The sequence below is a fragment of the Eschrichtius robustus genome, chromosome 2 (genome assembly GCF_028021215.1).
Source record: "Eschrichtius robustus isolate mEscRob2 chromosome 2, mEscRob2.pri, whole genome shotgun sequence".
Taxonomy (NCBI): Eukaryota; Metazoa; Chordata; class Mammalia; order Artiodactyla; family Eschrichtiidae; genus Eschrichtius; species Eschrichtius robustus.
In genome coordinates, this window is record NC_090825.1 from 76765280 (window position 1) to 76780695 (window position 15416).

Sequence of the window (15416 nt, forward strand, 5' to 3'; positions counted from 1 at the left end):
AATCCTACTTTACTTAGCTTTTATTAGAACTGAACATTTAATTTCATAAAACGCCTTTTGGACGTTAACAAATGCCTAACTCAGCATGGTTGTGTTTTGATTTGGGTTTCTGTTTGTTAGCTTATTTATTTCTTTGGCCTTCTAATGTGCTATGTCAAAGCATTTCCCAATGCTGAAACATTCTGGAATTTCTATAATGAAAGCTATACAGTCTTTGTAATAATTCAGTATTTAATTTTGCATCTAACTTCAAAGGTGATATTAGACTCTAGTTTCTCTCTCCTTAGTTTTTTTAAGATAATACATACATATGATCAAAATCAAAACTATACGAGAAAATACACCCCAAGAATTTTCACTCCCACTTCTGTCACCAGTTATCACAACCATTCATGCCCCTCACAGGTAACAATTTTTATTAGTTTGTTGTGAATCCTTTCGGTATGCCTTTAAAAAGATAGAAGCAAATACAAATATATATATTTTTCCTTTTTACACAAAACATATGTGTATTACTATGCACCTGTTGTTTTTTTTAACTAAACAAACATACCCTACAGATCCACCCTATCAATACATAGTTTCCTCACTCTTTTTCACAACTGTGTACTCTTCCTCTGTGTATAATGGCTCATTTAACCAGTCTCTCATACGAACATTTGGATTCTTTTCACTAATTTGCTCTTTCAAACATTGCTGCAATGTATAATCTTGCACTTATGTTATTTAGTGTGTCTGTAGGTATGTCTGTAGAATAAATACCCAGAAGTGGGATAGCTGGGCCAAAGGTACCTGTGTTTGTTATTTTGAAAGATCTTGCTCTCTGCAGGGCTTTTACCATATTGCTTACCCACCGACAATATATAAAATGTCCTATATCCCCGTTGCCTCACCAATGAGTGTTTGACTTTTGAATTTTGCCTTTTTTTAAAGGAAAAAGATAGCATCTCTGTATTTTAATTAGCCTTTCTTATTACATCTTTTCATATATTCAAGAACAAATTGTATTTCTTTTCCAGTGAGCTGTCTGTTCATACCTTTTATCCATTTCTCTATTGGGTTATTTTTCTTTTCAATTTCTAGGAGCTCTTTATATGTTAGGGAGATGATATAAGCTGCAAATACCTTTTTCCAGTGTGTTGTCTTTTGACTTTTGATATGCATATGTTCTCTATTTGTAGCCAAATTTATCAGTCTTTTCTTGTGTATGTGGCTTCTGGAATTTTAAGTCACATTTAGACAGAGCTTCCCCACACAAAGGCTTGAAAGAATTGCTCATATTTTCTTCAAGCACTTTCATAGCTTTATTGTTTATATTTAAATTCTTGATCCATTTGGAGTTTTCCCTAGAATAGGATGTGTCTTAATTATTATTTTAATTATTGAGACCTTGTAGTATTTTTACTATCCAGTAGGGCTAGTCCCTTCCACTGCTTTCCTTTTTCCCTTTTCCTGGTGATAATTGTTTATTTGTTTTTGCATATGATTTTAAAATCAGCCTGTCTAGTTCCAGCAAATAAATCAACAAATAACTCTGCCTTAATTTTTATTAAAATCATGTTAAATTTATAAATTAATTTTAGAAATGATATAGTCATAATGCTGAGTGTTTTATCCAAGAACACAGCATACTTCCTGTTTGTTCAGGTTCACTTTATATCCTCCAGGAGTTGTTTCAAATTTTCCTCATGTAGGTTAGGCAACACCTTGAATGTATTTTGAGATTTTGTCATCTTTTTTTTTTCAGTTTACTGTAATGGGGGTTTCATTATATCTTCTTACTAGTTGTTAGTTGTGTGTTATAAAGGCTGTATTAATTTTATACTTCAGTGAATTCTCTTGATTATAATAATTTTTCAGTTGGTTTTGGTTTTTCCAGGCAAACAATCATATGATTTTTTAAACAATAATAATTTGACCTCATCTTTTTCCATTTTATACACATAATTTCTCTTTTTTCTAATTGTTTTGAATAATAACTCTGGTGCAATATTAAATAGTAATGCAGCGATAGTGGGCATCCTGGTGTTGTTCCTGACTTTAACAGAAACGTTCCCAGTGTCTCTCCCATGATGGAGGAAGTAAGTTTTCTCAATAAGTCTGTTTAATACGCAATTGTTCCTATTTTACTAAGGTTTTGAAAATCAAGAAAGATTATAAAAATAAATTAGTCTTGTAGATATAATGTACAGCATAATGACTATAGTTAACAATACTGTATTGTGCATTTGAAAGTTGCTAAGAGAGTGGATCTTCAAAGTTCGCATCACAAGAAAAAAATTGTAAGGTGATGGCTGTTAAGTTATTGCAGTGCTCATTTTATAGTATATACATATATCAAATCATGCTCTACAGCTAAAGCTAACACAATGTTAAATGTCAATCATATCTCAATTTTAAAAAGTAATTATGAATTATGCTAAATAACTTTTTAGCATTTGTGCAAATAATGTTGGTTTTCTCCTATACTAGTATAATTATTTGTATTAATAAATTTCCTATTATTAATCCATCCTTACTTTAAAAAAAGAATCAATTGCACTAATCATGCAATTGCACTAATCATGCAATAATCATGATGTGTTTCTCTATTGGGTTGCTGGACACTATTTGCTGATATTTTATATAAGAATTTTGCATCAACATTTACAAATGAGATTAGTCTCCAGGGGCATTTTTTGTGCAATCTTTTTCAGATTTTGGAATCAATGTTGCACTGATTTGATTAAGATAATTTGGAAATTTCTCCTTTTTCTATGCTCTGTAACAGTTTAAAGAGCATTATAATTATCTATTCATTAAGGATTTGGTAGCTTTACTTCTGAAAGTGTCAGGGCCTGATGATTTGATGGGAAAGGGATGGTGATGGGTTTTGAGCACAGCAGTCAAGGCCTTTGGCCATAATATGCTCTTTATTGTAGGTGACCTGAGAGGCACATTTTCATGTGAAACACTGGGGAATTAAACAATAGAATTTTAAAAGTTTTTTTTACTCAAATGGTTAGATTCTTGTTTCTTTATACTTTTCTTATTAATTTCTAGTTTAAATGCAGCGTAGTTAGTTGCTTTTCCTGCTTTTTGGAATAATTTGAGAGTTTCTTTGTAGTCACATGTGTATTTAGTTGTAAATGCTCAATGGGCACTGGGAAAGAATGAATGTTTTCTGTTTGCAAGTTTGATTGTTTGGCATGTAAATCTATAAATAAACTATATTTGTCCTATCTTTTTATATACTTATTTATATTTTACTTATTTGACCAGTAAGTCAAGAGAAGTCATTTAAAATCTCTAATATATTGTCTGTTAGTTTATCCTTGTAATTCCACAACTGCTCAATATATAAGGTAAAGTTTCAAAACTATTTTTCACTGTGTATTTTAAAAAGAATGATTTTTACCTATAAAATGATCATCTTTGTTCCCTTTTATGTATTTCGCCTTGAATAACATTTTATCTAATGAAGTTGCTCTGCCTGCTTTCTTTTCCTTTGCTTTGGCCATGCTTAATTTGCCCATGCTTCATTGTTAACAATTCTGCTTTTGAGTGTACTTTCTATAAGTAGCCTGTTTTACGTGTATCTCGTATAAATAACCAATCGTGTGCTGTTGGTTGCCCACCCAACATTTTCCTATTCAAATCCTTCATTATTCACCTCTTTCTTTTCTAAGAGAACTTGGATTTTAAGTACCCACTCACCTCCACATGACCATCTCTTTCAGCAGTTGAGTTTGGCCAAAAGCAATCATGTAGTTTCATTCCCCTTGACAGCGATTAGTTTTGACAAGATTATGGGCTGCAATTCTGCATCTATTTCCCAATCCAGTCCTTTTACCTAAAGAACTTCTTCAATGCTTCCAGCAATGTGGAAGGCGCTTTTACCCTAACTTCCAAACATGACCTTGTTTTTTTCCTATGTTTAAAATGCCGTTAAGTCATTTCACTTGGGATTTACTTGTGCTCATGTCAGAATCCTACCTGGAAATTCCTGAGGCCTGATCTTAGGCCACTCAGGTGTTTTCTCTGCAGAGCCCAATTGTGCATTTAAGCATTTATTCAATAGCATTTGGTGAGCATCTACCATTGGTCATCTAACGTGCACTGAGGATACAGTGGTGATACAGGATAGAGTGGCTTACATTGTAACTGGGGAGACAGAAAGTAAAGAAATAATCAAATTAACAAATTGATAAACTAATGTCAATAGCATGTTTTTGTCACATCATCAGGTAGTCTATTATCAGAAAGAATATTATAGACAGCAGAATGGAACACTCCCCTATTGTTCTTTCCCTGAAGATAGTGTTATAATTGTTGAATCATTCCTTTGAAAAAAATCATTTTCAAATGCAGACATGCTTTAGGCTCAAAGCTGGGCTTTTATTCTGGGCTCCTTTAGGAATAAAGTATAATTAACGTTAAGTGCTAGTGGTTTTGTTCACACACACAAAAACTCCCTTTTGTACTTTCATTAGGTAATGCAGCTCTTAGGAAAGATAGAGGCTTCCAGTTCTGAGCAAATCTCAAATTTAAAGATGGTCCAGGGGGATTATCACCAAGAAATGAACCTTTTGGAGTTCAAGTAAGTGAATGGAAGATTTTTAATTGTTTAATACATTCCAAAGGGTTTTGCTTAACGTAAGCAGTGGCATTAAATAAAATCCTATCCCAGGAATTTGAACCTATCCAAGAATTAAAGAAACAAACTGATGCAGAGAATATTTTACACTAAAGTAATTTATACAATATCCTTAATTTTAAAATATATATATTAATTTGTCATTCTTTTTTTGTATAATATCTCAACGAAAATGATACTTTCTGATAGAGTATCATTTTAACTTATCAATTGTACATTAAAATGCCTCAATGTAAAGCACTACTGAACATACACTGATTCCACAAGATTATCAAATAATTTTTTAAAAACTTTGATTCACAAGCTTTTCTTTTATGATTTCTTCTAAGATCCTCTCCTTGGTTCTTTACAGTATCCCTATTTTAATACTGGTCTCTATCCCACTTACACTGAGTTTTCCCCTGTACAATGGAGAGAGCAACAAAGGAGACAAGATGCCACAAACATTCAGATTACTGGCCTCCTTATCCTCAAATCCTCCTTTCTTATTTAAGTGACCACCGTTTCCTGACACCATGGTTCAGGCAAAGGGAAATTCTAGGCACTTCGATGATACCACCTTTACTGCCCCTTCTATTCTTGTTCTTTCTCCTCTCTGTCCCACATCACTTGAGTTTAATGCCTTGGTCAAATCGTATTCTGAGTATACTCTTTCTCCATTTTTCCCCATCTCTACCATATTTCATTAAATCTAAGTGCCATTGACTATAAGATATACCATTACACTCTTGTACCTCTAAGACATGAAGCTAACAATGAAACCGTAGCATGCTATCATTTTATGACACCTCCCAATTTCAGAGATGTTAAGTTAGGAGAAACGTGTGTCTTAGAAATTGATGAACAAGTAGTCATCACTAAAACTCAGAGAAGTAGGTGTCTTGGGTAAACAGAAAATACCTACTTTCTTCATACTCTAAAAAAGCAGGCCTAGGTTCTTAAATTCTAGCACAATGAGGGTGCTCAGTATATATCTGTGTCATGAATGATCTAATCCCTTTAGCTTAGAATTAAGATAGAGAAAAGTGTCCAAAGGAGAAATAGAAAAGTAAACTGTTTCTAGAAGTACAATTTAAGAAGGGATTTTATTGGGGGAGGAAAGGGACTTATAATCTGGAGTGGAAGACTGGCTTAAAGGGATCAAGAATATTAACAAATAGAAAAGAGGGAAAAAGGAAATGTTTGAGATCTAGGGCTGACTGCTTCACTGAAGATACTGCATACTTTTTCCACCTGCAGTCCTGTGGGAAATCGGCTTATAGATGAATCATCTAAATAGTGAAATCTGAATCTGGACCCTTTTGTAACAGTATAAACTGGAATCGTTCTCTCACTTGAAATAATGAAGTCTTAAAATTTCATTAGTATTACAGTAGGTAATAGTGAATTTATAAACGAGATTTTTTCCCCCAGGCAAATACTTATAAGCTCTAGTAATTCAATTACACAATTGACTCTTTTTTTATTTAAAATTTCTCCACCGATTTTTTAAATTAAAAAGTAATATGCATTCATCGTAACAAATAAAATAAGGCAAAGATGAAAATAGAGGTCACCATTCAAGCTTCGTAATGTAATCAATGCTAACACCAGGGGTGTATCCTTCCTCACTGTCCCGCTCATTAATATAAATATGTAACAGAAAAGGGAGATTTTATGTATATACATATATAATATATACAACATACATTATATACAAAGAGAGAGCATGGGTGTTTAAAATAAATCCTATACACATTACTCAATAATTTGTTTTCTTCCAGGACATCTTGGATATCTCCCTCTAGATCAGTGAATATTTTTCTAGCATTATTTTTCACAGCTGCATAATATTTTAACTTACAAATATGTCATAATTAATTCACCCATTTATCTTATTGATGAATAGATTCTTTCCAGTTTATAGCTACCACAAACAAAAATTATTGTGTGCATATTCTTAAATTTCCTTAAATATAGGTGCTTTTATTTCTACAGGCAAGATTCTTAGGTCAGAGTTTATATTTTTATTAATTTTTATAAATTTCTTTCTAAAAATGTTGTAGCAATTTACTCACACCAGCAATGCATGAGAAGACCTTTCTGGACATTCTCATCCACAATGGATAGTCTCCTTAATATTTGCCAATTAAAGCATAAAAAATAGCATCTCTTGTTTTCATTTGCATTCCCTTCACCCTTTGAACTTCCTTTTCTGTGAATTGCCCATTCTTACCATTTATCTTCATCCCTTTCTTATCCATTGGTAGGATTCCTTCACATTAGGGATATTAACCCTTTGACTGAGCTATGTATTGCAAAGTATTTTGCTCAAAGAGAAAGTAAGGCAGGTAGGGCTTTTTTTTTTTTTTTTTCTTCTTTTCAATCAGAGCACTTCTCAAAGCAAAGTGGATGGGGTACAGAATTTGCTTTACTTTTTTAAGAAACAACTGTTTCTGAACAAAGGGATTAAAAGCTTTTAATAACATTAAAGTGTAAGTTTAACTGAGCAATTTTCCCATTAAAAACTTTAACAAATTCAAGTTTAATGGTCAACTGAACACATTTTATATTGAACTTAAAAGCCACAATACTGTCTCGGGGTTTTCTAGTGAATCTTTGGGACTTTGGCACTGATCACTAGACTTGACAAAGGAAACGCACAGGCTGTGCATCTGGACCCCTGCACTGAGCCTTCTCTTTCCAGAAGGGCCTTAGTCAGATGTTCAGCTAAGTAATGTCCTAAGCTGACAACTGAGTGCTTATAGAGCAAGAGTCTCAGCCATCATGAACTATGGCTGTCTTTCAGCAAGGGGTGGGCAGGGCAGCACTTAGCAGCCACTCCCTGCATAGCTCTTGCTGCTGACGCTGTTCAGTTGATAGTGATTTATAAGAAAAAGCACTTGGTCAATGAAGCAAATGCACAGAGTCAAACCTTACCACACAGCTTTGAAAATGTTACCACGGTAGAAAGTGGACCAGAGCAAGGACCTGTCTCATTTATCTTTGTGTCCTCCACACCCAGCACATTCAGACACAAATAGAAGCCAGTGAATGAATGTATGTTTTGAGCACCTATAATATGTAAGTTGTGTTTTGGAATATCCAAAGACATAATCATGGCCATATACAGTGGGGGAGAAAACACATAAATAAGTGACAAGTTCATAGCAGGTAAAGTAAAAGTTGAGATGGTGTTAAATGAGATATATCAGTAGGCAGAAATAATAAATATTCATTGCCATTTTTAAATGCCTACCAATCCCTAAGTGCTCAAGATGTGCAGGTATACCCAGCTCTGCAGTCTGGGTCTTATCTTTAAAAACAAGGAAACTTATAGTCATGGAAATTAAACAATTTACCCAAAGTCACACAGCTAGAAAGTCTCTGACTCTAAATCTCAGGTTATTTTTGTCAGTTTGTGATGTCTCCATCTCATAATTCCACCTACTGTAGTAAACTAACTATGCCACAGAAATTTAGGGAAGGGAAAAATCACATGTGCTCAAAACTATGATGGTAGGAGGCTATAAAGGTACTGATATTTAAACTCAAGTACAATTTAGAATGAACAATGAACAAAAGTCTTCGTATCAGAGTGGAGTCGGAATTGCTTTTTAATTAGTCTCACTAATTAGAAATCACAGAACATTGAGAAGAAATTAATTTAAGATATATTGGTATAAACTTAGTAGAAAAAAAAAGTTTCTTGAAATTTATTTCTTGCTTCTGACATGAAACTAAGATTCTTAGACTCAATCTCTAAAGAAGCAATAGTACCAAGTCTAAAGCCCTTATTCAGATATGATTACAAAAAATGAAAACATCTTCTGTGTTTACAGCCCATCAAAGAGCACTAAATCTTTTTATATTCCCATTTGGTTAGAGCCACCATCTGAATTCTTGAGAGCCTGGTAATAGTAACAGTTTCCAAGAATTCAAAATGTTCACATCTTCTAAAAAAGTTCATGCAACAGATTGTTGAATGCAAGACAACTGGGATTGAGACATAAGTGAACTGGTAAAACTAGCCCAGGATGGAGCTATGTCCTCACTTATGTATGTCATCCAGAACCAGGGAGGTCACTGGGATATTTGTTCCAAGCCCCATACTCTGCCCTCACCATTCACTCTCGCCACAGCTCTCTACCCTGGGCTCCGGTTATGTCTATAGAACCCCATTAAATTTTCTTTTAGTTTTCTGTAACGTTCTCCCTTATAATTGAACTTGGTGTACATTTTAACCTGATTCCATTAGTATGAAAAATTTTCTAAAAAACCAGCCTTTATCTCACATTTATCCTAGTGAGGTCGCTGGTTATAATTTAAAAGTCTGACTTGTGTTTTGAGGAAAAAGGAAAGAAAAAGCTATCTATCAATCTATCTATCTATCCATCTATCTACCTAGCTACCTATCTGTATCTGACTATATCTGACTGAAATGCTCCCATAACCACTGGTATAGGAGATTTGGGAACTAAAATGTGAGCGTCATACTAGATAAATTCATCCTATTGAGATTTTAACTGTATGTTAAAATTAACATACAGTTGACATAATAACTGTATGTTATAATTAACAGAAAAATAATTCTTACATGGCAAATCATGTCCACTATGTTAGGAAAAAGTCTAAAGAGAGACAAAGATTTACATAAACCTCTATGTTTATCCTTTATACCTTTCAAAGAGAATGCTTTTTAAATAATGCTTTCATATTTTAATAAACTACCAGCAGACAGAATCTGACTTCTGATTGTTATCAGGAAGGTGAGTCTCCAATTGCAGGCAAAACCTTGTAATAAGAGGATCATAAGAAGTAATTCAGTCTTTATGGTTTATTTTAATTTCAGAGTTTCAATTACTGCCATGTCCTTCTAGAGACATTACCTGGGTACATTTAATGGTTCCTTGATTTTCAGAGGGATTTTAATATTTTATCAGTGATGAGAGTAAATGCTCTCATTTATTTACACAGTGAAGGTGAGCACTGAAGGACGGATTCTTGATTGTAAAGCCACCTCTTAGTTATCTGGAGATTTACTGTCCCCCTTAACCATCACTATTAATTAATTCTTCCACCAGAGACCAGGGAAGATGAAAATCAAAGATTAGGTCTCTAAATAGCTTGACAAGTCTATGATTTGTTATTTGTGAACGGCCCTAATGAAAGGTATTCAATGAAAACTAATAAATCATTTATTCAACCTCTACTTAATTGAGCACTTTCTATATTCCAGGCATCAGTCACAGCCATGAACAAAGCAAAATCCTTGCTTTCATGTGCTAGTGGAGAAGATATATATATATAGATATATATAGATAGATATATATAGATAGATATATATATATATCTCACATGATGATGAGCATTTTGGAGAAAAATAAAGAAGGGTAAAGGAATAGGGAGTGTCAGGTTGGACAAAGTTTTTTTTTTTTTAATGTTGTCAAAAACAAGAAAAGCTTCTGTGATAAGGTGGTGCTTGAATATAAATCTGAATGAAATTAGGGCAGGAGCCATTATATATTCTAAAGAAGAATGTTCCAGATAGAGGTAACAGTTGGCTAAAAAGAGGTTGTCCACCTATCAGCTGGGGACTTATTTGTCTGAGAACCGACACCTGTTGTTAGCCAGCAGCACAAGTGTCTAAAAATCATGATTAGACTAAGAACAGGAAGAGTAACCAACTTCACCTTCTTCAATGTTGAGATACTCATCTGCATCAGGTACGCTTTCTAGGTGAAAAATGAAGATCGGAATTTAACTATCATACTACAACAAATATAAGTATTGGAAAAGTAACTACCTTTCCATTCCTTGATTTCACCATCCAAATCCGAGTTTCTCAACCTTGGCACTATTAGCATTTCGGCTGGATAACTCTTAGCTGTGGAGCTGCCCTGTGCCCTGTAGGATGTTTAGCAGCATCCTGGCCTCTAGCCACCACAGGTCAGTAGCACCTCCTATCTGTGACAACCAAAAATGTCTGCAGACATTGCAGAGTGACCCAGAGTCTAAATAAAAATGGAAGTGGCCTCACATAACTTGTCTTTTCCAACTATTAGTCCAAACACTCTTTCAGGAGAGCTAAAGAAGCGAATACATGTACATGCAGTATATGTCCAGCATGCCTTAGGCAATTTCCAGTGATAAATATCAGAGGCTAAATTAGCTGCATGTAACTTTTCCTGATCATTAGAGTAAATTATTTCAAATCACCCCACATTGTAAGGGAGTCCTGAATATTTTCAACAACAAACAACATGCATTGTTCGTGCCAATCTAATATTTAGCCTAGTCTAAAAGGGAGTCTGAAATTAACTTCTTACCAAGAGCAAGTCACAAGCAGAAAACATATACAGAAACTACTTGCCAGTCCCCATCCCACCTCTTCTCAGTCCCGTATTTCTCAGTCATTTCAGATGAGGGTTCCCCTCTCAAACTCTCAACCACTCCACAGTGAATTTTCAAATTGCTGGTACATGATTCCAATCATTTTAATCTCTGTAATCTACCTCTGTTGTTGAAAATCCTTCATTCTCTGTTATTTAACACTCCTAGGGTGCATCAACTTGATGCCAGCGATCCCTTCCTGCACACCTTGTTATTTCTGATTTTGCCCCACATGAGTAACTCAGCATCTCTTTAAGTCCCCCCAACACCCCCAAAAGAATCCACTCACAGAGATCCATTGGTGACCATGGGGACTTTACTGAAGATTTTGCCTAAAGCAGAGATGACAGCCAAGAAGTGTCTCCCTTGGACACTCTGCTTCCCCAAATTCCTTTTGGGGCTCTCTTCTTTCTCCCCTCCCCGCTTCTCCCTCTGACTGTTCTCTCCTTTAGTAGACAATGCAAGTCCTCTCTGGCCCAGCTCCACCCCAGCCTCATAGTGGCCCTTATAGAGCAAAGATTCGGCAAACTACCGCCCTTAGCCAGTCTGCCCGTAGCTAAGAGTGGTTTTTACACTTTCTAATCACTTTTTAAAGAAAAGAGAATTATACTCATGACATGTGAATATTATATGAAATTTAAATTTCAGTGTACATAAAGTTTGATTAGACCACAGCCATGCTCATTGTTTCTTTATAAACAAGCCAGGCTAATTTGTGTCACCTGTGGCTGCTTTCCCACGGCACTGGCAGTGGAGGGGTTGCAAAAGAGACCACATGGCCTGAAAAGCCCGAACTATTTACTATCTAACCCTTACAGAAAAAGCGTGCTAACCTCTACCGTAGGGTGACACCATGCCAAGTGACTTGTCGAAGTAATTTTTCCGCACATACTCACTGCGCCCTGGGCCCCGAGAGGAAGCCTGAGTGGATGACACGGGCCTTTCTGCGCCCGCGTGCTCCTGCCACTGTGTAGACTTGCATTTCAGGCTGTGCAGATGGGTGTCATCAGCAGGTGGGCTGAACGCCAGCTTGGGGCAGGGACCCAGTATGTGCTCCCTCACCCCCCCCCCCGGATCACCCCATAAGTGCTTGCTGGGCACATAGACACTCATCATCCGAAAAAACTGCAGACTGTTCAATCAATTTTGGTTTTAGGTTTAAATTTACTTATTAAAATAGAGCAAACTACTTTTCCCCCTAGATTTAATTCCCTTTCAACGAGGCTATATGAGGAAATGGAGAACCATCAAAAATGGACAGAAAACCGGTCCATCAGATGTGAACAAGACCACCTCGGCCATGTAAATCAGCGTCTGAAGCTCCTGCAGGAGAAACTGGTAAGGGGTTGTGTTGCTTATGAAGTTAACAGCCGCACAGCCACTGTCTAGATGGGAGCCACGAGTCAGTCTCGAAAGCCACACTTACAAATTCACAGTGACCCTCCCTGTGCCACTCGCTGATTTCTTAGCACTGGAATAGAATGCAGAGGCCTGCCTTCTGGTCCTGTTTGCTACTCCCCAGCTCTGTGAACCCACACTTCTCAGAACGGGCTCTACCTGTACCAGAATAACCCAAAGAGAGTTTTTAAAAGTACAGATTCCTGGTCCCAACCCAGAGCTGAAGCATCAGACCCTCCAGGGCCTTCCCTGGGAACCTGCGCTCCCAGACAAGCTCCCTGGGTGATGCTTAGATACAATCAAGCCTGAAAACTGCCTTAAACAAGTCGTTTTACCTCTCCGGAGATCCGTTGGTAGATCAGAAGTTTATCAAAACTCCTTTTCCAGGTCAGACCTTGTAGAGACACCCTCAAGCTTTGGGGTGAGGTGACCAGGACACATAGGAAACCTATCGCAGGCTCCCTTCTCCCACGCCAGCCAGCACGCTGCTGAGCCCTGGGGGCAGCACAGGGCCGTGAGTGTCACCAGTGGCTGCCTGTCTTGCAGATGATTCAGATAAGATGTTTCTGGAACTTCAGTGGAGGGGCTTTAGGCAGCCAGTAAACGACGCTCCAGTTACCCCACCTGAGTTTGTTAAAACTGATAGAAGCAGGAGTCCAAGAGAGGGAGGTAAACGTTACAGCTTTCTCACTGACAGGCTGTTGAAGCATGTGTGGTCAGAGCTGCAGCCAAGTGGGCCTGCTGGGCCTGCTCCGGATTTGGGCAGAGTCCTCCACCAGTTCTAGGCAGCCCTAGGTGACCGCAGGGTCATCTGCAGGCAGAAACCACCCATCACAAGGAAGAGAGAGACTGGAATCCACCTTTCTTCAGGCAGGTGGGACCAAAGAGGATGAAAGGGGCCAAGTCAGTCTGCTGGTAAATTGCCTGCACAGGAGCCGGGAGGAACAAAGAAGCTAATCAGCTTCAGGCTGCCTCTGCAGCCCCCAACCTGCTGCCCATTAGAATCACCTGGGGAGCTTTTAAATGCCATCAGTTCCCGGGCTCCATCACAGACCAATTAAATCAGAATTGTGGAGGTGGGGAGGTGCTGGTAGGGGAGTTATGGGCCAGGTGATTCTAATAGACAGCAGGGTTAAGAGAAGCACTTCTACCTGAAGCCTGTCCACGTAGAGATAGGCAGCTTGAGGGAATAAGGACGTCTAACACACAAGCATGTCCAAGGAGCTCTGGTCAAGCAGTATCTAAAATGCCTTCCTTGGCTACACTTCTTTAAACGCTAAAATTCCAAATCCTCAGACATTTCATAAAGACCACAGCCCTTTCTTTTCTCCCATAGCATGTAGAATTCCAGAAACTACAAATGAACAAGGCCAAACGAAGGCCAAACTTCCGCTTGTGAATAGCTTTAGATACAAGGGAACTTGGTTTGAATTCTCATGTTTAGCACAGAAATGCAAACTTGTTAAAAAGCATTCTCTAAGCTGAAAGTCAAATCCACAAAGGTGTTCTGAAGCTTTATCACATGATATCTTTTGTAGGATATGTCTGAAAAAAAAATGGAAGAAAAATTACTGAAGCTTTCAAGCAAATTAGAGAATTTCATTAACAGGCAGAAACAGGAAGCAGATCTAAACAAAGTAAAGCATATAGAAAATAAACTGTCCAAAAAGATGAACCAACTGGAAAAGCACATCTGGGGAGAATTAGAGAAAATGCAGAATGAATATCAATCAGGTGAGCAGATACCTTTGATTAAGTAAAGAATCAGTCCTTTCCTATCCAGTCCCTCAGGGTTTTCTACTTTGAACTAATGGCCAGAGAGCAATCTTGTCATTAGCGAAGTGACATCCTTTGTATTTAATCCAGCTTTCCTAAATATCCCATAGAATGTCAGCATACCACCAGAAGGTGGGTAAATATGTAGATTCCCTTTCTCATTCACACTTGGCAGTGTCACAGGCTTGCCATTGCTGTGAGATTTCTTTTTTTTTTTTTTAACCAAGATCATAGAATCATAAAACTGTTAGACTTGGAAAGTCCTTGGAGATCATCAAGACCTGATTTGTGGGTATATCATGAAATTAGGAGCCTAAATCAAATGCCCCTCATTGAACTGCAGGTAATGAGCCTGGATAGTTGTCAAACTGGAGACCTGACCTTTAGAAGTAAGAAAGAGAGATGAATGAACAAAGGCCAGTATAATGACTGCTTTTCTTCTTAAAGAGGCAAATGGCAGCAGTGTCAAGCTGAGCTAACATCAAAGAGGATTAATTTGAAAGGCTCATGTAATTTGTCAAAGGGAAGGATGGGGGTTGGAGAGGGTGGGGGACAGGTGCTATGGAGCAACCATCTGTCCCGAGCCACAGTTCTGAGAGAATTACCAGGAATCAGAAGGTTCCTTTATGAGAGACAGCCCCAACTCACTCTCTGTCCTCTAGCTCTCAGAAAAATTCATGGAAATGGTCCTGTATGGAGATGCCTTGGAGGTGTCTTAGAAAGATACGGTCTCAATCTGCCAGATGTTCCAAGCATATAAGGAACATTTCCTGCCTAGAAATCAGACCCTCACCACCATTCCCCACCAACTTCCACCACCAAATCAAAAGAATGAATTATCTGGCCAGGAATCCTGCCCCAAACTTAACTGGCCATTCTTTCAGGGCCCTGCTTGCTACTTAGCTACCAGAAGTTGAATTTACTCATTCTAGTACAACCCCAGGATGAACTGAAGATCAATTAGCAATCTACATGTTTCTGCGTTTTACTAAGTGTGAGTTTAGCAAATGAGGACTCCCAACTAATGGTTTGCTCTTTTATGCCTTTAATAAAAATGTGTTGAGAAATGACTATGTGAAAGCCTCCAGTGAATAAGATATGGGCTGTATCCTATGAAACTTGAGGTCTGGTAGGCTGTGGTCATGAGTGGCTAGACTTGCATAAGAGAGATAGAAAGTGCTGGGGCCAGGGGCAGGGGAGCAGCCAGAGAGGGACCATTCCTTAGGTCCTTTAA

At 37.5% G+C, this 15416-nt stretch overlaps 1 protein-coding gene across 1 annotated transcript in view; it reads left to right on the forward strand.

Annotated features, from left to right (window-relative positions):
* FAM81B (family with sequence similarity 81 member B) overlaps positions 1–15416 on the forward strand; it is a 48781-nt gene that overhangs the window by 32810 nt on the left and 555 nt on the right. The window contains 3 exon segments of the mRNA XM_068533878.1: positions 4473–4579; positions 12211–12346; positions 13945–14140. Coding sequence (XP_068389979.1) covers positions 4473–4579; positions 12211–12346; positions 13945–14140 — 439 coding nt within the window.